At 42.6% G+C, this 24,238-nt stretch overlaps 1 protein-coding gene across 1 annotated transcript in view; it reads right to left on the reverse strand.

Annotated features, from left to right (window-relative positions):
* Positions 1–23,127, reverse strand: part of ST8SIA4 (ST8 alpha-N-acetyl-neuraminide alpha-2,8-sialyltransferase 4) — a 288,178-nt gene extending 265,051 nt beyond the window's left edge. Inside the window, exon 1 of the mRNA XM_040342799.1 lies at positions 22,858–23,127. Coding sequence (XP_040198733.1) covers positions 22,858–22,970 — 113 coding nt within the window. The 5' untranslated portion in view covers positions 22,971–23,127. The remainder of the gene's footprint in view (positions 1–22,857) is intronic.
* Between the last annotated feature and the right edge of the window lie 1,111 nt (positions 23,128–24,238).

A 24,238-nucleotide genomic window follows, 5' to 3' on the forward strand; every position in this document is an offset into this window, starting at 1 on the left:
TAATGTGTACTAGAGTGCACCAATAAAAAGCGCATAATTGAAACCTCTCTGCAATTTTCTTGTCACAAACAGAAAAAAGTAACAGGCTAAGCTGGTAGCTTTTAAACGGAATACAGTGACTTTTAGAATCCTGGTACGAATCGCAATCAGTAATTAGATTACCTTGTAACTGCATTAGAAAACATGAACGTTCATCATATACTAAGTACCTGCTGTTTACAGATGGAAGACTGGCTTTCTGAAGGATAGAAGGCAAGTGACAGGTCCTTGTCATTTCCCTGGCCATTACTGTTCCATTAGGCACTGAGAAAAGGTGTAAAAATCACTATACAGCACCTGCGGACACTTAGGCCTCATGCACACAGGATGTTTCTACAGCTGCTGTTAGGGGCGTCTGATGTTTTTTTTACTGCCTCTAAACACTCCTCCATGTTAGCCTATGTGTCCATGAACACAGAGGGCCAGATTCAGAAAGAGATACGACGGTGTATCTCCTGATACGCCGTCGTATCTCTGAGTTCTGCCGGTCGTATCTATGCGACTGATTCAGAGAATCAGTTACGCATAGATATTCCTAAGATCCGACAGGTGTAAGTGTCTTACACCGTCGGATCTTAGGCTGCAATTCCAGGCCAGCCGCTAGGTGGCGTTTCGGTTTTTCGACAGCCTGTGTGTTCAGGAGCAGAGGCTGTTGAGCTGTTAAAAAAAAGGAAAATGCCAAAAAACGCTGCTAAATGGAGTAACGAGCGTTTAGCTGCGTTTGACATCTTTCATTTTTTTTATGTTTTTACATTATAGGGAGTGTTTTTACATCAAAAAGCGGAAAATAACATCCATAAACGCTATACAAAAATGCGGCTAACAGCATGTTTTTAACCACTTGCTTACTGGGCACTTAAACCCCCTTCCTGCCCAGACCAATTTTCAGCTTTCAGCGCTGTCACACTTTGAATGACAATTGCGCGGGCATGCAACATTGTACCCAAATTTAATTGTTATCATTTTTTTCACACGGAGCTGCACTGATGGGCACTGATAGGCTGCACTGATGAGCACTGAACGGCCTCGTACACACGACCGAGAATCTCGTCGTAAAAGAAACGTCGTTTTCCTCGACGAGTTCCTTGTCAGGCTTGTCGCGAATCTTGTCAAGCTTTCTTTGCATACACACTGTCAAGACAAAATCTTGTCGTTCTCAAACGCGGTGACGTACAACACGTACAACGGCACTATAAAGGGGAAGTTCCATTGCACTGGCGCCACCCTTGGGGCTGCTTTTGCTAATCTCATGTTACTGCGTGTTAGTAAAAGTTTGGTGAGAGACGATTCGCGCTTTTCAGTCTGTTAGCACATTCGTCACGCTGTATCTCCATTACAAACGCTACTTTTACCGAAGGTGCGCTCCCGTCTCATACTTTATTCTGAGCATGCGCGCGTTTCTAAGCATACACACAAACGTGTTTCTCGTCGTAAACTTGCCCGACGAGAAACACGACGAGGAAATTGAGACTCCCGACGAGAAAAAAGATAGCATGTTCTCTTTTTTTCTCGTCGAGATCCACAACAGTTTTCTCGAGGAAAAACATACACACGTGTGTACGAGGCCAACGGCGGCACTGATAGGCTGCACTGATAAGGCGGCACTAATGGGCACTGATAGGTGGCACTGATAAGCATTGATGAGGTGGCACTGATGGGTGGCACTAATGGGTGGCACTGATAGGTGGCACTGAAGGGCACTTGATAGGTGGCATTGATAAGCGGCACTGATAGGCACCGGTAGGTGACACTGATAAGCAGCACTGATCGGTGGCACTGATGAGCATTGATTGGCAGCACTGGTGGGCAAAAGTAGGTGGCACTCATGGGCAAAAGTAGGTGGCACTCCTGGGCAAAAGTAGGTGGCACTGTGGGCACTGATGTGAACAGATGAGGCAGCCACAGTTCTCTGTGTGAGGGACTGATGTCCCTCTGACAGAAGTCAGTGATCTGCTTTTTTTCCCCCTCACGCTGACAGCATCACAGACAAAAATGCTAGGGGGTTGTTCTTCAAAGTGATTTCTCAAAACACTAAGGCCGGGTTCACACTATTGCGAATTGGATGCGTGTTCTGTGCATCCAATTCGCAATAGCAGGAGAATGGAGACGGTTCACGTATTTCCAATGCGTCTCTGGTGCAAATTTGCACAGGAGCCCTGTGCGTGTTTTGGTCCATTTCAGGTCTGAATATAGCCCAAAATTCGGGCTGAAATCGGACCTCAAACAATAAACCAGGACACCTGCTGGGAGCTGCATTGGCATCCAGTGTGAACCCAGTCTAAAGCATGGAGGAGTTTGCTTTGAAAATTAAAAAATAATTAAATAAAATAATCACTTAATGTATTTTCTTTTTGCTCCATTCCACCTATTTTTTTTTTTTTTTATTCCCTTTCATGTCGTTTATAAAATCATTATTTCAATAAAAAAAATTTAAATTTTTTGATTTTTTAAATTGATTGTTTTGGGTTTGTGATGCTCAGATGTATTGAAGATCCTCTTAAAGTTATTCAGTCCATGCACACTAATTTAGTCAAGAAGCATTTTTGAAGCTTCATCTTCTAGGAGCAGAAAAAAAATGCGTTTTTGGCAGCAATTTGCCAGCAGAAAAATATGATGAATCGTGAATGCTGCTAAAAGCTGGCACAAAAACGCAATTTTTTGGCTTAAAGTGTGCATAGAGCTTAAACGTATACAGTGGGGATCGAAAAGTTTGGGCACCCCAGGTAAAAATTTGTATTAATGTGCATAACGAAGCCAAGGAAAGATGGAAAAATCTCCAAAAGGCATCAAATTACAGATTAGACATTCTTATAATATGTCAAAAAAAGTTAGATTTTATTTCCATCATTTACACTTTCAAAATTACAGAAAACAAAAAAATGGCGTCTGCAAAAGTTTGGGCACCCTGCAGAATTTATAGCATGCACTGCCCCCTTTGCAAAGCTGAGACCTGCCAGTGTCATGGATTGTTCTCAATCATCGTCTGGAAAGACCAGGTGATGTCAATCTCAAAGGTTTTAAATGCCCAGACTCATCTGACCTTGCCCCAACAATCAGCACCATGGGTTCTTCTAAGCAGTTGTCTAGAAAACTGACACTGAAAATAGTTGACGTTCACAAAGCTGGAGAAGGCTATAAGAAGATAGCAAAGCGTTTTCAGATGTCAATATCCTCTGTTCGGAATGTAATTGAGAAATGGCAGTCATCAGGAACAGTGGAAGTTAAAGCAAGATCTGGAAGACCAAGAAAAATATCAGACAGAACAGCTCGCAGGATTGTGAGAAAAGCAATTCAAAACCCACGTTTGACTGCACGATCCCTCCAGAAAGATCTGGCAGACACTGGAGTTGTGGTACACTATTCCACTATAAAGAGATACTTGTACAAATATGGTCTTCTTGGAAGAGTCATCAGAAGAAAACCTCTTCTACGTCCTCACCACCAATCAGGGTTTACTTCCTCTTTAACCACTTCAGATCTGCGCTATTGACAAAAGACGTCTGCAGCGCGGACCTGAAGTGCCGGGTGGACGTCTTTGGACGTCATTTAAACTGCATTACCCACGCGCGACTCTGGGGGGGGGCGCACAGCGGGTAAACACTGTACTGGCGCATCGCTGAAGAGCCGATGCGTGTACCTTGCGGCCGCGATGTCCGCCGGGTACACGCGATCGTCGGTAAGACAGCAGGGACGTGGAGCTCTGTGTGTAAACACAGAGCTCCACGTGCTGTCAGAGGAGAGGAGACCGATCTGTGTCCCTTGTACATAGGGACACAGCATCGGTCACCTCCCCCAGTCACCCCCCTCCCCCCACACAGTTAGAACACACCCAGGGAATACATTTAACCCCTTCCTCACCCCCTAGTGTTAACCCCTTCCCTGCCAGTCACATTTATACAGTAATTAGTGCATTTTTATAGCAGGGATCGCTGTATAAATGTGAATGGTCCCAAATTTGTGTCAAAAGTGTCCGATACGTCCGCCGCAATATCGCAGTCCCAATAAAAATCGCAGATCGCCGCCATTACTAGTAAAAAAAAGTAATAAAAAAAAATCATAATTTTGTTCCCCATTTTGTAGGCGCTATAACTTTTGCGCAAACCAGTCGCTTATTGCGATTTTTTTTTTTTTTTACAAAAATACGTCGAAAAATACGTATCGGCCTTAACTGAGAAAATTTTTTTTTTTTTTTTTTTTAAATTGGGATATTTATTATAGCAACAAGTAAAAAATGTATATATATTTTTTTAAATTGTCGCTCTATCTTTGTTAATAGCGCAAAAAATAAAAACCGCAGAGGTGATCAAATACCACCAAAATAAAGCTCTATTTGTGGGGAAAAAAGGGCGTCAATTTTGTTTGGGAGCCACGTCGCACGACCGCGCAATTGTCAGTTAAAGCAACGCAGTGCCGGAAGCTGAAATTTTGCCTGGGCACGAAGGGGGTTTATGTGCCCAGTAAGCAAGTGGTTAATATGTGTTTTCCTTGACAGGTCACATTATATATATTATATTAGATATATTGCAGACTGGTCCGGGTCAGTGTTATGACTCTGTCTGAGCCTCTTAGTAGATTATATTTTCCTACAGGTGTTGGTGCTATAATATTCTTGATGGGTTGATGAACCCAGAACCTGAACCTGCATTTACTAGATCTGGTCTTCCACAGTGCACAGAACATGGAAATGCAATAGTTTTAGTAACTATAAACTGCTAAATACCTTTTCTCATCAGCAGTATACTGTATAGCAGTCTTGTGATTTCTATCAGTGTTTGGTTAAAGTTTGTAGAATACGTTTTCATTCTCCCCTGATAGTCCTATGAGGCTGCAGGACCCCTGAACCTTTGTTTAGACAGTGCTGATTGGCCCTGTGCTGATCACATGCACTCTTCCAGGACTCTCTAGCAATACACACCACAACTGAGCATATGCAGAGTGCCCCCAAGGCTCTGTACTATCAGGACTCAGGAGATGGTTTGGGGACTGTGGAAGAAGGGGAGGATCAGAGAAGACATGATCAAACAGACTTTTTACACAATGTAGATGATTCCACAGTGAGTATAGCAAGCATGTTTTACTGTATATACAGACTGATTTTGCTGTTGTGGGTTTAGTAACACTTTAACTGTTTTTTTGTTCTCTGGGTCATATTGGTGAGATGTTATGCAATGGTGTTTTGTAACTAATAAAGAAAAAAGTGTGGTGCAGGAGTTCTAATTCTACTGCACTCTATCCAAAACTAAGACAACCATTTTGGCTGGACATACACAGAGTTACACAATATTGTAACATAACCGTTCCACTTGAAATAATAGATTGAATGTCTGTGTAAAGCCTCAGAGGAAGGTGCTGTGGTCTGTACACCATGAATAAGTCTGTGTGTTTATGCAGCTTGAGCCATCATGTGCTGCATGCAGGCAGCCCGTGTAAGTCTAATGCCGCGTACACACTCTCGGAATTTCCGACAACAAATGTTCGATGGGAGCTTGTTGTCGGCAAATCCAACCGTGTGTATGCTCCATTGGACATTTTCTGTCGGAATTTCCAACAACAAAAATTTGAGAGCTGCTTCTTAAATTTTCCGACAACGAAATCCGTTCTCGCAAATTCCTATTGTGTAGACAATTCCGATGCACAAAATTCCACGCATGCTCTGAATCAAGTACGAGACAGAAGCCCTCGGTCTGGTAAAAGTAGCGTTCGTAATGGAGATAGCACATTCGTCACGCTGTAACGGACTGAAAAGCACGAGGATGAAAAGCGTGAATCCTCTCTCACCAAACTTCTACTAACACGACTGGTATTGAACTTCCGTTTAATAGTGCCGCTGTATGTGTTATACGTCACTGCGTTCTTGACATTCTGAATTTCCGATAACATTTGTGTGACTGTGTGTATGCAAGACAAGTTTGAGCCCACATCCACCAGAAAAAAATCCACGGTTTTGTTGTCAGAATGTCAATCGTGTGTACGCGGCATTAGGGGACGCATACAGCCGAGCGCCCTTATATGACTGGGGTGCAGTGGCCCCGAATGAAGATTTTTCCATATGACCAGGGGAGGGTGAAGGTTTTGGCCTCAGATCTTTAGGCATTAGATTCTCATAAGGAGCCCACAACCTAGATCCCTGATATGCACAGTTTACAGTAAGGTTGGCACTTCTATGAGAATCTAATGCTGATCTGACATGAAGGAGAGTTCAGGTGGTAATGTGAGCGATGGAAAGTGGCTGTAAATACAGATAAAGCTTCACTCGCTCTCATTCTGAAGGAGAGCGAGAGACTCCTAAAAGGCTAGGGACCATTACTGGTTCAGGGTCTGGGGGTTAAGGACCTCTGCCATAGACTGACATGGGCGGCCTGCAAGACGAATAAATAAACGTCACATTCGTGGTGTATGGGCCTAAAAGCTATTGAGAAAATATTACTGCGTTACATATTATCGATTTTTTATTAATTTGGGAGTCTTCAAGAGCCTCTCCCTCAGCTCTATCAATAATCAAATACTTTACTTATATGTCACTAAAATTCAGGCTCCAGGCTGGACGCAGGCCAATATCTCACACACACAAACATGTTTCAATGTTTCATTTTTCTGTGTGAAAAATCTTCTTCCAGTTTTCCCATAAGTTTTATTTTCCTGCCAAGCCCTGTTACCATAGTGCAGAGTCTCTGTGCTACATATGTTTTACATCTGATAGACTGTATTTTTAACCCTTTAGTTCCAAATTGCTCAGACTCTTGGGCCTAGGTATGTAAAGAGTAAAGATCAAAGTTATGTAGTACCCAATGACAGCAAAAAAGAGCTACAACTAAAACCTTGGATTGCGAGCAAAATTTGTTCCAGAAACATGCTTGTAATACAAAGCAATTGTATATCAAAGCAAATTTCCCCATAAGAAATAATGGAAACTGAAATGATTCGTTCCACAACCATTTATTCATAGGTCCTTCAGTTTATAGTACATATAAAAAGATTATAGCAATGTGATAGGTTGTGTAACCATAAAATGTCCATCCACAAATGGAAGCCTCCCCAAGGGGATTAGAAGCAAAATCCAGGCGAATATAAAAGAAGAAGAGACGCCTCTAAGACCCCTTTCACACTGGAGCATATTGCAGGCACTATAGCGTTAAAAATAGCACCTGCAATCCACCCTTAAACAGCTGTTACATTCACTCCAGTGTGAAAGCCCTAGGCTAGGGCTTTCACACTCGACCGTTGCGCTAGCAGGATGGTAAAAAAGTCCTGCTTTGGAGCGGTGAAGGGGCGGTGTGTTTACCGCTCCTTCACCGCTGCTGTCCATTGAAATTAACGGGACAGCGTGGCTATACCGCTGGCAATGCGCTGCTGCAGCAGCGCATTGCGTGCGGTTTTAACCCTATCTTGGCTGCTAGCTGGGGGGGGTAAAACCGCCCCCGCTAGTGGCCAAAATGTGCCGCAAATCCGCCCATAGTCAATGCTAACCACTTCAGCCCCGAAAGATTTGGCTGCTCAATGGCCATTTTTTGCGATACGCCACTGCGTCGCTTTAACTGACAATTGCGCGGTCATGCGACGTTGTACCCAAACAAAATCGACATCCTTTTTTCTGCACAAATAGAACTTTCTTTTGGTGGTATTTGATAATCTCTGCGGTTTTTATTTTTTGAGCTAAAAAACAAAAAATTCGACTATTTTGAAAAAAACACTATTTTGTACTTTTTGCTATAATAAATATCCCATTTTTTTTTTTTTTAAACTAATTTTTTCTCAGTTTAGGCCGATATGTATTGTTATACATATTTTTGGTAATAAAAATCACAATAAGCGTATATTTAAGTTATAGCGTCTACAAAATAGGGGATAGAGTTAGGGTATTTTTTTTTTTTTTACTAGTAATGGCAACGATCTGCGATTTTTATCAATACTGCAACATTATGGCGGGCACCAGTAGTGTATTTAGGTTTTGTGCAGCCCTAGGCCTGACTAAACTCATGCACCCAAAAATTTAAATATGACCCACCCCTTCCTGTCAAGGCCACAACCCCTTTCTGTTTAAGACCCTCCCTGAAATTTTCGAGAGGGGGCACTAGTTCTTAGGGCCTGGGGGGCAAACAATGAATTTTCTTAATTTGCATAGATTTACTCTCCCTTCCTGTTTGGCTATGAGGCAGGAAGTGAAGGGAAATCTCTGCAAATGGGTCAGGGATGGTAAAAAAAATAAACCGACAGGGGCTATAACCCTCCCTTACTCTATCCAAAAGTAAAAAAATAAAAATAAATGTTGCCTATAGTTCTAATTTAAGCACAAATTTCTGAAGCGGACTAAGAAGATATAACCATGCCAATGGTGCAGCAGAAAACATATAGCACAGTGAGGAAGGTTTGTGGTCCAGGCTGATAGGAGGAAGCAGCTTGCGTTACACTAACAGTGTATCACAAGCTGGTGGGGACTCTTTCCGTGCTGCCCCCTTCAAAATGCTGCCCTAGGCCTGGGCCTTGTTGCCCTAGGCCAGGATACAGCGTTGGCGGACAGATCGGACACTTTTGACACATTTTTGGGACCATTGCCATTTATACAGCGATTAGTGCTATAAAAATGCACTGATTACTGTATAAATGTCACTGGCAGGGAAGGGGTTAACACGGTGTGTTCTAACTGTGGGGGGAGGGGACTCACTACAGTAGATGACAGATCATGGTTTCCAGCTCGTAGGAACTCACGATCTGTCTCTCCTCTAGTCACAGAACTAGGATGTGTGTGTTTACACACACACGTCCCTGTTCTGCCTACCATGGCTTGTGGCCGGCGGTCATCGCGACCACTGATCACGAGCATCGGCACCCCCGCAGTGCGGCTACGACGGTTTGTGGGATCGTGCCGACCTGCCGCTGTATAATGATGGCGGCAGGTGGTTAAGTTAACAACACCCCAAACGCAGGTCACAAACGCAGTGCATTTGCCTGCACCAGATCGCATGGTACAAAAGTAATGTAATCCGGTTGCAGTGCATTTCCAAAAGTAGGGCATTCACTACTTTTGGTGAAGGGCAATGCACATTGGGCCCATTCAAAATGGTTCCTGTGCGATTCATAGTGTGAACCGGGGCTTGTCCATAGAATACATTGGGCCAGATTCTGAAAGAACTTACGACGGCGCAGCGCCATGTACGCCGTCGTAAGTCCTAATCCGACCCGTCGTATCTATGCGCCTGATTCTTCAGTTACGCATAGATATCCATTAGATCCGACAGGCGTAAGTCTCTTACGCCGTCGGATCTTAACTGCATTTTTTTGTTGACCGCTAGGTGGTGCTTCCGTCAAATTCCGCGTCGAGTATGCAAATTAGCTAGATACGCGAATTCCCGAACGTACGCGCGGCCGACACAGTAAAGTTACGACATTTACGTTAGGCTTTTCCCGGCGTATAGTTGCTCCTGCTGTATGAGGCATAAGTGTGGCGTACCAATGTTAAGTATGGCCGTCGTTCCCGCGTCGAAATTTGAAAAAGTTACGTCGTTTGCATAAGTTGTCCATGAATGAGGCTGGACGTCATTTACGTTCACGTCAAAACCAATGATGTCCTTGCGGCGTACTTTGGAGCAATGCACACTGGGAAATTCCACGGACGGCGCATGCGCCATTCAGCAAAGACGTCAATCACGTTGGGTCACAGTAGTTTTACATAAAACACGTCCCCCTGATTCAAATTTGAATTAGGCGGGCTTACGCCGGCCGATTTACACTACGCCGCCGCAACTTGCGGAGCAAGTGCTTTGAGAATACAGCACTTGCCCGTCTAAGTTGCGCAGGCGTAACGTAAATCGCATATGTTACGCCCGGGCAAAGATACGCCGCTGACTGAGAATCTGGCCCATTGTGATTGGCTGGCCGTTACAACACTACCTAATGGATATTGGCTTCTTTGTAGATAAAAATCATCCTTATTAATGTTTTAGCTAAAAAGGCTTTAAATACAGCTGAGGAGGTACATGCCATTTGTGTAAATTCAAAGTACAGCATTACTTATGTATTGACTACAGCACCGAGCCAAGGTGGAATTATTGGAAAAGCAACTTCCATGGCCCAAAACAATAATGTTAATTAGTTTCAAATTCTTTTTTGGCAGGAAGTGGCATAAATAATTACTATTCCACATCATCCAACCAGTACCAATACAATTCTCCGATTCAATTTTAGACGGCAATACTTTATCAGTTGTATTTTGGACTTTCCGCCAAGTTTCAGTAAATAGACTTTTTTTTGTTGGTTCTGTAATTATCAAGACACTTATTAGTCATTTCTACCAGTAAAGCAAAGACGAGGCTTGTCGAGCAGACTTCCTACGGCAGGACGCAGATGTGCTTTTCTAGTGCAGGACAAACAAACAACATCACATAATGTTTCCTCTGAAAAAAGGCAAACATGAATGCCATGATCAATATGCATGCTACATAGATGCATAATACCACCCCAATTACTTTTGTGGAAGGCAGAAGTGTTGTACTAATTACCATATTCTCAATCTGGATGTGTAAAATGCGCATTATTATATCTCAAGTAACCTGGATGACATCCAATCCTTGTACTCCAGGAACAGCAAAATGAAATGTGCTTAGGAAGGAACTCTCGTGTCCCTTGGAGGTAGTCTATGTTTATGGCTGGAGGGTTTGTGGTCTTTAGCTGTGAATATTGTTAAACCGATAGGAACAACAGAAAGCTTTAGACTTGGAGTGAGACCAATCTGTCTCAACCCACAGCTTTGTAATAGATGAAGTTAATTAATAAGGGGGCTGTGAGCTGAACCGTGCGCTCACCCATGATTATTTTCACAAAACCCTCTGCGGGGCAGGGGGAGTGACACTGTCTGTCCCCTTACATAGGCAGGCGTCAAGTTTGGAAAATAAAGCATATGTGAGGCCTTTCTAGGCTGTATTATAAACTGCTCCTGATCACCCTTCTGCAGCTGTTCCATTTTATCTGGCTATGCGCTGCCATTTTATCTCCTTTATGACCACCTTATATGTGTGGTGGCAAAAGAGTGACCTACTAGCATCCCAAGCCAATTCTGACAATTTTATCATATAGAAAAACGAAAAGGTAGGTGAAAAGGTTTCCCAAGATGACTAGCGAAAGCTCACAATCCCATCATAAGATACATATAAAACAAAAGGCACATATAAGGTCGAGAGGGTTTTTCTTCCAAATATAGGGATTTTTAAAGTGAGACGCTAGTCATAGTATTAAGGTAAGCACACCAAACACATGAGTTAGAAATATATCAAAAGATTTTAATTTACATAAAAAGATTTTTATATAAAACAATAGTTGTATGGATAAGAAAATAAGAACAGAGTATAGTATGCAGATTGCCGACCTGACGAAGCACGACTGTGCGAAACTAGTCGGCAATCTGCATACTATACTCTGTTCTTATTTTCTGTAACTATTGTGGTCACATCCATACAACTATTGTTTTATATAAAAATCTTTTTATGTAAATTAAATATTTTGATATATTTCTAACTCATGTGTTTGGTGTGCTTACCTTAATACTATGACTAGCGTCTCACTTTAAAAATCCCTATATTTGGAGGAGAAACCCTCTTGACCTTATATGTGCCTTTTGTTTTATATGGACAATTTTATCATGTAAAAATCAGCATTTTTTTTTTCTAGAAAATTACTTAGAATCCCCAAACATAGTGGGCCAGATCCGCAAAGAAGTTATGTCGGCGTATCTATTGATACGCCGCGTAACTTCTAGGATGCTCCGGCGTATCTTTGTTTTGTATCCACAAAACAAGATACGCCAGAATGGGGGCTAGATCCGACTGACGTACGTCTTAGTACCCCGTCGGATCTTAGGTGCAAATTTACGCTGGCCGCTAGGTGGCGCTTCTGTTGATTTCCGCGTCGAGTATGCAAATTAGCTAGATACACCAATCCACAAATGTATGTCCGCCTAGCGCATTTTTTACGTCGTTTTCTGGCGTAAAGTTACCCCTGGGTCTATGAGGCGTACACAATGTTAAGTATGGACGTCGCGACAGCTTTGAACTTTCCGTCGTGTACGTCGTTTGCGTAAAACGTTCGCGAATAGGGTTTTGCGTAAATTACGTTCACGTCGAAAGCATTGACTATTTGCGACGTGATTTCGAGCATGCGCACTGGGATACCCCCACGGACGGCGCATGCGCCTTTAAAAAAAAACGTCATTTACGTGGGGTCAAGTTGAATTAACATAAAACACGCTCACATCTTTGTCATTTGAATTCCGTGCCCTTACGCTGACACATTTACGCTACGCCGCCGTAACTTTAGACGCAAGTGCTTTGTGAATACAGCACTTGCCTCTCAAAGTAGCGGCGGCGTAGCGTAACTACGACACGCTACGCCTGCTTAAAATTACGCCGATCTACGTGGATATGGCCCTATATATTTTGTTTAAGTCAAGGCCCTAGAGAATAAAATGGTGGGTGTTTCAAATTTTTATGAGTAGTTGTGCGGCATTTTCTCAAATGCAATTTTATTTAAAAAAATACACTTTAATAAATCTTTTTATTTAATTTCTTAAACAAACAAACAAAACACGACAACACATCATACACATTGAACCTAAAATATTCTAGTAGAATATCAAGATCCCATCACATTGCATAGCAAAAAAGAGTTAAAAATATACTTTAAAGTAAACACAACCTAATATTTTAGTAAAACATAAAAGGTGATGTAAGTAAATAGATACCTAAAATGTCATGCATTTAAATTACACTTGCCCGTGGAATTGAGACAAACTACGGTACTTTAAATTATTCACAGGTGAGACTTTAAAAGCCTTCACAGGTTACCAGTTACACACGAGGTCTGGCCCTAGAATTATTGCGGGTGTGTGGTGTGATCGCTGTTTACCGACGAACAACATCCCTTGTGATAGCATGGGCCATGACAGGTCATCTTTATAGACAGATCTGGAGTCTATTATACCCCAAATCTCTCCTCTGGCCTTCAAAGCAGCAGAACAAACCAAGATTGGGTTGATCTGCTGCTTCATAAGCCAGCAACAGCTTGTAGGCACTTAGAGGCAACATCACACTGTTTGAGAAACAACATCAGTTGTCCGGGCTAGTCTATTCCGCCACTCGCATCCTTACCCAACCCCACACCCTCCTGCCGACTGTAACAGTAATCCAGTGACTATATACCCACTGGGATTACTTTTACTATGTTGGAAATCGCTCACTGTAAAAAAATGAAACTGGAATCGTGGTTGTAGCCTCAGCCGTGATCCTGATATAACCGCTTCAATATGAGGCCATATATATATATATATATATATATGTCTATATAGAAATATAGATATGTATATATATATATATATATATATATATATATATATATATATATATATATAGAGATATCTATCTATCTATATATATATATATATATATATATATATATAAATAGCTAGATAGATAGATAGATAGATAGATAGATAGATAGATAGATAGATAGATAGATATTACACATCTATCTATCTATCTATCTATATATACATATATATATATATATATATATATATATATATATATAGATAGATATCTATATATAGATATATGTATGTCGGTATTGAAGCGATTAATGCCAACATATGGAACAAATGAAACTGGAATCGTGGTTGTAGCCTCAGCCGTGATCCTGATATAACCGCTTCAATATGAGGCCATATATATATATAAATATCTAGATAGATAGATAGATAGATAGATAGATAGATAGATAGATAGATAGATATTACACATCTATCTATCTATCTATATATATATATATATATATATATATATATATATAGATATCTATATATAGATATATGTATGTCGGTATTGAAGCGATTAATGCCAACATATGCGTTTTTGAAAGGCCAATGTTTTTGTGCTGAAAATTAGCACATATTTCTGTGCACTCTGTGCACAAAGACCAATTTTTTTAAAGATCGCTATTGGTCCAGAGTCCAGACTAAAGGTGAGTAGTTGGCAACAGTGGTCACATGCTCGCCAATCCTTCCACAGGCATTCAGAACTGTTTAAAGGGATGCCTGGGCAGGCAGGAAGAGGTTAAACTTTACATACAGCTCCACCTACAGGTCAAATTTGCAGTAAAGTAGTTGCTTCCTCACTTACCGTATGATAAGGAATTTGCTTGAGCCTTCCCTCCATTGTAGCTAGTTATTGGCCTATTGCATGTATGCTGCCATGTTGGTGTTGGGAAAATGGAAGATGATACAATACTAAAGCTGGAAGGTTTGCGAACAAACATTCGTACAAATATTTGTACAAGATTTCTTTGTACATTTGAATTTGGAACAAATGTACATGTCAAACAAATAAAACCTCTACATTTTGAATACATTTTACTAGTGTATAGCCAGCTTACCAGTTATTTTCCTTCCCAGGCACCAATCCATGGTAGCATACTGAACCCACTCAGTTCATACCTAATGTTTTATGGGGAATGGGCTGTTGTGTGGGCATCAACACTGTAGGGCCCATATAGATGGATGCTGACACCCAAACAATGCATTCAGGAGCATGCATGTGGATCGAAAAGCAGACAGTTTATATTTGGATCCTTTCTGACATGCAGCTGTGTCTGTACAGCCAATGTGCCTGCATCAACTTCTATGAGCTGCCTGAGTGCAGCACAGAGGTGGAGGCAGACGCAGAAAATAGCGGCACAGCATTTTAGCTCCCATTTGAATAAGCCCATATACCTATGCACTGGACCTGTGGAAAAAAGTAGGTGGGGCTGTGGCTACGGCACTGTGCTACCTGCAGGTCAAATCCCAAGCCACATTGCCTGCGTCAATAGACACAGACAGCATGGCTCAACCCCAACCCTCGGGATTTAAAAAAAAAAACAATCATACTCACCTAGGTGGATGCAGCATTGGTCTGATGCTTCATCTATCCGACACTGGCTCTAAGACAGAGAGTGATCAAAGATCACTGATTGCCCAGTTCTCTGTCTTCAGTGATTAAAGAGCAGTTAACTGTCAGTCATTGGCTCTCTGCTCTGCCCCTCCAGTGCTCACTGGAGCACCAGTGAAGGGGGTGGAAGCATCTGGCTCAGCTCTCAGTGGTGCACTGAGCCAGTTGCTGGTCAGGCAGGTGGGCAGATCCCAACATTAAAATTTAGATCTCTCCAGAGTCTGGACCGGCTGAGTGATGTCAGCTGATAGTAGATATTACATGAATAAATAAAGGATGATAATTTTAATCACCCTCTGCTAGTGTTTAGTAGTTTGTCTCATTCATGTAAACTGATACATTCTGCTGGAGAGCTTTCGCTTTTAAAAAAAAGCCTAAAAAAGATCTGCTATTATTTAATTCATTTTGAATCAGAAATATAATATACATTTATTATAGTTTCATAACTACAATGTTAAACCACTCATTTAAGTTTTAAAATGTTTTATTTTTATTTTATTTTTTTTACGTGTTTTGTAATTTATTATCATTTATAATGAGTTATATGATATTAGACTTTACAAGTACAGTATTTAATTTTTGTTGCCCCACATTGCGGTGTATATTTTGCAAACTGTTGGCGCTCTTTAATTTTTTTGTATAATAATAATTACCGGTATACAAAGTTTTATTGGTACATTTTATGTTTTTACAAACATTTGTACATCAATTCTATATCTGTTTTGTAGCCCTGTAGAATGGGGGATACCTTTGAACCCTGTGAAATGCATGGGCTGTTTTACAGTATATTGTTCTAATAAACAAGCGCCAATATTAATGTTTTTGAACTCTCGGTTCATTTCGGTGCACCTTTCGGACTTTGTATATGTGGTTTCCAAACTACTTCAGGTCTCCTCTTTTAAGGAGTACCCCATTTTTTTGTTAGAGAGCAAACTGTCCAGAGCCATTGCACCCCATATGAATTTGTTTGATCCTCCCCCCAATTATGATCTACTGATGTGCGGAATCCAGGGCCTCAATTACACCAAATGTACTGCTAGTAGCCTGGCTTTCATACTGTCCAAAAGTTTTGAAGTTTTTCGAGTCACAGATCTAGAACAAGAATGTGGATAAAGAGATTGATAAAGAGAGTGGATCTTTGGATCCACTTGCTTCAAAATTGTTCTGGGTCAGGGTCTAAAGTATTGAGGCCAAACATAGTTACATATTCATAAGTCTATCTAGTGCAACCAAACACAGCCGGGCAATTAGCATTTTCAGTAAATGACCATAAACAGGGGTTCCACATGGCAGTCAAAACATGACCAGGCTTTTAACCCTTCCCTACTCCAATTCAAAACGAGAAAAAAAGGTATTGGCTGGTCATCTACTTTAAGAAACAAACAAAGGCTTTCTGTTGCTTACAAGGGTTATGGGAAATCATGGGCAATAAGGCCCCCCCAAATAAAACACTTAAAGGGGCAGATCCACAGAGCAAGTACGCCGGCGTATCTACTGATACGCCGGCGTACCTTCAAATTTCCCGTGTCGTATCTTTAGTTTGAATCCTCAAACCAAGATACGACGGCATCTGGGTTCGATCCGACAGGCGTACGGCTTTGTACGCCTTCGGATCGCAGATGCAATACTTCAGCGTCCGCTGGGTGGAGTTCGCGTTGTTTTCCGCGTCGGGTATGCAAATGAGCTTTTTCCGACGATCCACGAACGTACGCGCGGCCGTCGCATTCTCTTACGTCGTCTCTAGTCGGCTTTTTCCAGCGTATAGTTAAAGCTGCTATTTTGCCGCGTATAGATAGACTTGCCATGTTAAAGTATGGCCGTCGTTCCCGCGTCGAAATTTGAATTTTTTATTTTTTTGCGTAAGTCGTCTGTGAATAGGGATGGACGTAAGTCACGTCTAAGTTAAAAAAAATGACGTCGTTGCGACGTCATTTAGCGCAATGCACGGCGGGAAATTTAGGAACGACGCATGCGCATTTCATTCGGCGCGGGGACGCGCTTCATTTAAATGAAACCCGCCCAATTTGAAATACGGCGTCAGAAATACACTACACCGCCGTAACTTACGGCGCGAACTCGCTGAGGATTCGAAAATGCGCCAGGTAAGGTACGGCGGCGTAGTGTATCTCTGATACGCTGTGCCAATGTATTTCTTTCTGGATCTGCCCCAAAGTATTTAAGAGAAAACACAAAATGAATAGACAAAAATGTCTCAAAATGACATGTGATGCACAAATAAAACACCTGCACAATACAATGGACCATTTTGGGGATAAAAAAATAACCAAACTAGAAAAGGTGGAATGAGTAAGTGGAAGTAGTTTTATTCTTTCTCTATCTCCGGATAAACCTTTTTATTAATGCAACAACTTTTTTGATTTGATGCTTAAAGTGGTTCAAAAGGCAGAAGACTTTTTAACAAAAAAAAAAAGTTTCCCCATACTGACCTGAGCCCCATCGCCATGTGTACACAAGCAACAATGTGCATGAGACAGGTCTCTCTCTCCTCATTGGCTCAAGCAGCAGTGGGAGCCATTGGCTCCTGTTGCTGTCAATCACAGCCAGTGAGCCAATGGGAAGTGAGCGGGTTAGGGACTGAGTCACGTTTGTGTGACTCAGGCTCGGAGCATGCCTGCTCGAGTGCCCCCATAGCAAGAGGCTTGCTATGCGAGCACTCGGCAGGGGGAGGAGCCAGAGGCACTTGCGGGGAACCCAAAAAGAAGAGGACCAGGGCTGCTCTGTGCAAAACCATTACACACAGCAGGTAAGTATGACATGTTTGTTATTTTAAAGAATATAGAAAAAACACCCAATCCAAAGAGTGTGCAAAGTCGGACTTTGAGGCATGTGGAAGTATTATTTTAAAGAAAAAGACAACTTTTACAATCACGTTATACTAAACTGTAGGCAGATATAGAAGACACAAATGAATGAAGCTGTGTAATCAATGGTACAGAATTAAAGGCTCAAGGTAAAGGGGTGAATGCTGCTGGGCATCTGAATGACAACATCTAATGGCATAAATATGTACTGCATGGGAAAACGCTGCATTAGAGCTAAATATTGCAACAAAAGCTGCTTTTGTTATTTTATCTTTTAAAAACAATTTGGATCAAGGGAATTCCAATAGTGATTTAGATTGAAGTGAGGATCCCTATTTTTGTCAAGAAATAAAAGCCAATCTGTCCAATCCAGGGAACAGGAACCAGTCTGTCCAATCCAGGGAACATGAACCAGTCTGTCCAATCCAGGGAACAGGAACCAGTCTGTCCAATCCAGGGAACAGGAACCAGTCTGTCCAGCCCAGGGAACAGGAACCAGTCTGTCCAGCCCAGGGAACAGGAACCAGTCTGTCCAATCCAGGGAACAGGAACCAGTCTGTCCAGCCCAGGGAACAGGAACCAGTCTGTCCAGCCCAGGGAACAGGAACCAGTCTGTCCAGCCCAGGGAACAGGAACCAGTCTGTCCAGCCCAGGGAACAGGAACCAGTCTGTCCAATCCAGGGAACAGGGTCCAGTCTGTCCAATCCAGGGAACAGGAACCAGTCTGTCCAATAAAGGGAACAGGAACAAGTCTGTCCAATCCAGGAGATAGGAGCCAGCCTGTCCAATCCAGGAGATATGAGCCAGCCTGTCCAATCCAGGGGATAGGATCCAGTCTGCCCAATCCAGGGGATAGGAGCCAGCTTGTCCAATCAAGGGAATAGGAGCCAGCCTGTCAAATCCAGGGTATAGGAGCCAGTCTGTCCAATCCAGGAGATAAGCACCAGTCTGTCCAATCCAGGAGATAAGCGCCAGTCTGTCCAATCCAGGAGATAGCAGCCAGTCTGTCCAATCCAGGGGATAGGAGCCAGTCTGTCCAATCCAGGAGATAGCAGCCAGTCTGTCCAATCCAGGGGATAGGAGCCAGTCTGTCCAATCCAGGGGATAGGAGCCAGTCTGTCCAATCCAGGGGATAGGAGCCAGTCTGTCCAATCCAGGTGATAGGAGCCAGTCTGTCCAATCCACGAGATAGCAGCCAGTCTGTCCAATCCAGGACATATGAGCATGTCTGTCCCATCCTGGCAATAGGAGCCAGTCTGTCCAATCCAGGCGATAGGAGCCAGTATGTCCAATCCAGGCCATAGGAGCCAGTCTGCCCAATCCAGGCGATAGGAGCCAGTCTGCCCAATCCAGGCGATAGGAGCCAGTCTGCCCAATCCAGGCGATATCAGCCAGACTGTTCAATCCAGGCGATAGGTGCCTGTCTGCACAATTTAGGGGAGAGCTAATCTATCCAAACCAGGGCATAGGAGCCAGTCTGTCCAATTCAGGGGAGATAAACCAGTCTGCCCAATCCAGAAGATAGGAGCCAAACTGTCCAATCCAGGGGAAATGAGACAGTCTGTCCAATCTAGGGGACAAGAGCCAGTCTGCCTAATCCAGGAGATAGATGCCAGTCTGTCCAATCCAGGGGATAGGAGCCAGTCTGTCCAATCCAGGGGATAGGAGCCATTCTATCCAATCCAGGAGCCAGTAGGATTTTTTTGTAATTTATTTTTTTAGGTACCAGCATCATTAATAACTGGAGAAAACTTTAAAAGTTACACAGCAAGCTGTAATATTTAAATGGCAACTCAGAGAAACCCTATAAAGTCTCAATTGCAATGGGGCTGAGTTCACACTGCAAGGTGGTTTGGTCAGGGGAACTGCAAAAAGCCCTTTTACATTACTTAATCCTCTACTCCCCTTTCAGGTGGAGCCCCCTCATGCTCCAGTGGTGGACTGTTCCTTAATGTCCTCAAGTGTCATGAAAGGCTGAGTACCCTGTTTTGGTCTTGATGACATCAGAACTTTAGACAGCTGCCACATGGGGTAGAAGGACAGGTTCTGAAGCAGGGGATCCAATAAGTAGACCTACTTTTTTCATGCCCCCTAGACCCACAAAGCAGTTAACCCTAGCGGTGCAGGCACAACCCAACTGCAAGGGAGAATTTTGAAGTTTCTGGAGTTCCGCTTTATTGAGCATTGGTTACCTGGCTCCTGGGATTTGTCCAGCCCTGCCCTAAGGATTATCCCTAACATGTGGAGCGCAGACAGTCACTAGTACATAAGCTTTGCAAACAAGCAATTATATTCTCCCTTCATTTTCTAAGCTAAACTGAGAATATTATTGGTTTCAATGGGCAGCTCTCCTATCAGCCAGTTTTATGAGGTTCCTTAATAATTGATCAGCGACATGCTCAGGAATATGGCTCAGCCCTGATTTTCCAGCCTCCTCTTTGTGCCGGTGACAGACAAGTACATGTTAATATTGGGCACAGATAATGTCACTGTCACTGTTTGTTCTCTATACCAGACCACTCATCTGTCCTAATATAAAAAATGGCCAATAAATGAAGAACTGTACGAGTGACGGCTCAGTATTGCATTGATTGTCATGTCTCACACCTTTTATGCTCTCCCTTTCATAGTATTGATCACAATGAGTCTGTGCTTACATCCTCACGTGTGTGCGTGTTCCTGTCATTATCAGGGGTTGACTTTTCGTTCCAATCTGTTTCTGGACACCCTCGGGCTGCTCCATTCTAAGAACCCAATCTACACCTGATTTTTTATGTCATGGCAGGGGGCCCAGATGTCCAAAGATTGCTGGCTTTTTTTATGTAGGCACCTTGTAGCCTGATTCTTTGTCTTTCCATGTCTTTGTTTCTCTCATTCCCTATGCATGTTTCTTTGTCTGTGGCTACATGTTCGGATGCCTCTTCTTTGTGCTTCTCCATTTCTCTTGTCTGCCTTTAAACCATTCACTAAGTGCCTGTCATTGCTGTGCCAGCTCCTTGTTTCTTACCCTCTTGACTCCTCTGACCTTCTTTTATACTCATCTATATTATACTTTTTTTCTCTGAGTGGCTTTTGCGTGGCATATTGCGCTTTTATTTTATTTTTTTCCGCTCCCGGAAACTCACAGACCCCTGTTCTGATTTGAGATTTTTTTTTTTATTCTTTGTAAGGTCAACCTTATGTTTGCACTTCACACCAATATTACATTGAAGTTCAAAAGAAAATTACAGCACTTAGCTAATGTACTTATTTTATTGCAGGAGATTCACCTCTGTATCTGTCAACTGCATATAGAACCGTTCTATAAAAGACCTAACAAACTGGCCAATATAATAATAAAAAAAATGGCAATTCACTAATCCACCTAAAATTGTTGGTACTATCAATAAAAGCAGTACAGATCCAAAATAATTCCCTGATGTCTGCAAGAACTAGGAAAGCTCAAACACCCAATAATGTATTAACCGGCTCATGACTCAATAACCAGCTTATGATGCTTGGAACAGACTGCCAGCAAAGGTAGTGAGCCACTCAACAGTAAGGGGATTCAAACATGCTTGGGACAAACACACAGATCTATTCAGGCAAAAAAAAAAAAAAGCAAACAAAAATATATATAGAAAATAGTACAGTCTAATCAATAATAAACATGTCATAGATCTATACTCGGACAAAAAAATGCTAAAATCAAAACAAGAAAAATAAAATCAAAATGTAAACATTTGTAAAAAATGTATATTTCAATCAATGGACCACTTGGTCTTTTTTTTTATAGCACCCTTAAATGTTTTTATATAAAAATAATAATAATAACAATATTAAAAAAAGAAAATGGGCAGGGTCCAGGAACCACTTATTTTCTACCAACAATCTTCAATGTTTCTAGAATTTAATCATATAAAAAAGAATAATAAAAATATTTATAAATGGGGTAAGATCAACAAAACACTTGTTTTTTTTTCTGCCATCACTCTTCTATGTCTCTATAATTGAATAATATAAAAAATAAATATATATAACAAAAGGGGCGGGATTGATGGACCACTTAGTCTTTTTTCTGCCATCGCTCTTCTATGTTTCTATCATTTAATAATATAAAAAATAATTATATAAAAAATGGGGCAGGCTTAATGGGCCACTTAGTGTTTTTTCTTTTCGCTCTTTTATGTTTCTATAATTTAATAATATAATAAAAATATGAGGCAGGATCAATGAACCACTTGATCATTTTCCAGAGGGCACTCTTCCTATGTTTCTATAATTTAACAATATACAAATGAATAACAATATAAAACACTGGGGGTGGGCTTGATGGACCACTTGCTTTTTTTTTTGTCTGCTATCACTTCTTCATGTTTCTCATTTTAATAGTGTAACAGCAATTTGTGACCCTTAGAAACCAATCACTTTTCATCACCCTGATAACTAATAATCTAGGAAAGGTTATGTTTGCGGAAGAATCAATTTTTACAAAAGTTACAAATTTGTCCTTAAATAACGTTGCGACTAAAACACACACGCGATACCTTTAACCCATTAAGAAGTGCTACTAATAGCGACTTGCCAGAGCGCTGAAACTGTGCAACCAATCAGGTTGGAGGAACCTTTGTAGCTTTTAAAGTTCCCCTTTTAAGAAGAGAGTTGAGCAGAGAGGAAAGTAAAGTTGCACATCTGTAAATAAAAGGTGTGATGAGCAGATGTGAGGACATCCAGTGACACATGATCAGTCCAAATGACAATGTCAGAGGGCTGATCAGTGTCAGGAGAACTCTGCATCCAGCCAGCACAATGACAAGTTCTGCTCAGGGTAAGGAGATTGCAAAACCTACAGAGGAAATCCTTAGCAGACAGCTGACACAACATCACAAAGCAAACACAATCTCTGCCCCCCTGTGTAGAGTGGGATCCTTTGTGCTGTGGATGGTGGGGATCTCCCCTGTATAATGGAATATCTGATCCCTGCGATCCCTACACACACATACCCACCCCCCAGATCCTAGACAGGTAGGTAGGTGGGTGACATTTACCCATTGAGCTGTGGGTCCTGGTGCTCGTCAGTCCTTGCGATCTCTTTGGTTTTATAGAAGATCAGAAGGATGCTGATCGTGCAGATCGTCCACCTCTTCCTTATTGAACGCATGTCTGCCCCACACACTGAGATCCCCAATCCGATGGATTTGTATTATAAGATCACACACAGAGAAATGCAGAGGAGGAGAGGGCTCATCTAATGATCCTTGTCGGGAGATCGCTCCTCCGATCACAGCTCTGCTACAACCAGCAGCAGGTTCCCTCGTTCACTGAGACAAACCCTCCCCTCCGCAGCCCCCAGCCCCGCCTCTTCTGTCGGGGGTCCGCCCACATGTGACGTCACCCCAGAGATTTGACAGCCGGGGAGGTATGTGCGGTCCCTGGGAGAGGATCGGGCGGAGATCGGTGCCGGTGTCTCCGCTACCATTCAGCACTAGACGTTACTAAACTACAAACACGTGCTATGGAAAACACAGCTCCTTTACTGAAATGTCACACACCTTCATCTTCTAACCTGATATAAACCCACAATGCAAACATTTATTATATTACACTGCCGCTGCATTGGCGGCTGCTGCTCAAAATTTTTGGGGGGGCGCAAACAAACAAACAAAAAAAAATTAACATCAATTGCAGCCTCACTGTGCCCATCAATTGTCGCCACTGTGCTCATCTAACGCAGCCACTGTGCCCATCAAATGTCGCCACTGTGACATCAAACGCAGTCACTGTGCTCAGCAATTTTCGCCACTGTGACATCAAACGCAGTCACTGTGCTCAGCAATTTTCGCCACTGTGCCAGCAATTGTCGCCATTGTGCCATGCCATGAATTGTCGCCACTGTGCCATCAATTGTCACCACTGTGCCATGCCATTAATTGTCGACACTGTGCCCATCAATTGTCACTACTGTGCCCATCAATTGACGCCAGTTTGCCCCCTCAAAAACCGCCAGATTGCTTCCCCCGTCCCCCAGCATTTAACTTTCTCAGCCATCCTCCCCCCCGCGCTCCCTTGATGTCTTCTCCCAAGTCCCGCCCTCGATGTCGCTCCAGCCAATCAGGTTACCGGTAACAAGACCCGGTGAACCTGATTGGCTGAGACGAGTGTCAGTGTTAACCAGGGAACGCACACCCTGCGCATCCCCTGGTTAACTATTTGGAAGCCGATTACAGCCCACAGGTGGAGGGGAGGACTGGGTGGATGCAGCCAGGTGAAGGGGAGGACTGGGTGGGAGCAGCCAGGTGGAGGGGAGGACTGGGTGGATGCAGCCAGGTGAAGGGGAGGACTGGGTGGGAGCAGCCAGGTGGAGGGGAGGACTGGGTGGATGCAGCCAGGTGAAGGGGAGGACTGGGTGGGAGCAGCCAGGTGGAGGGG

The sequence above is a fragment of the Rana temporaria genome, chromosome 1 (assembly GCF_905171775.1).
Source record: "Rana temporaria chromosome 1, aRanTem1.1, whole genome shotgun sequence".
Lineage (NCBI taxonomy): Eukaryota > Metazoa > Chordata > Amphibia > Anura > Ranidae > Rana > Rana temporaria.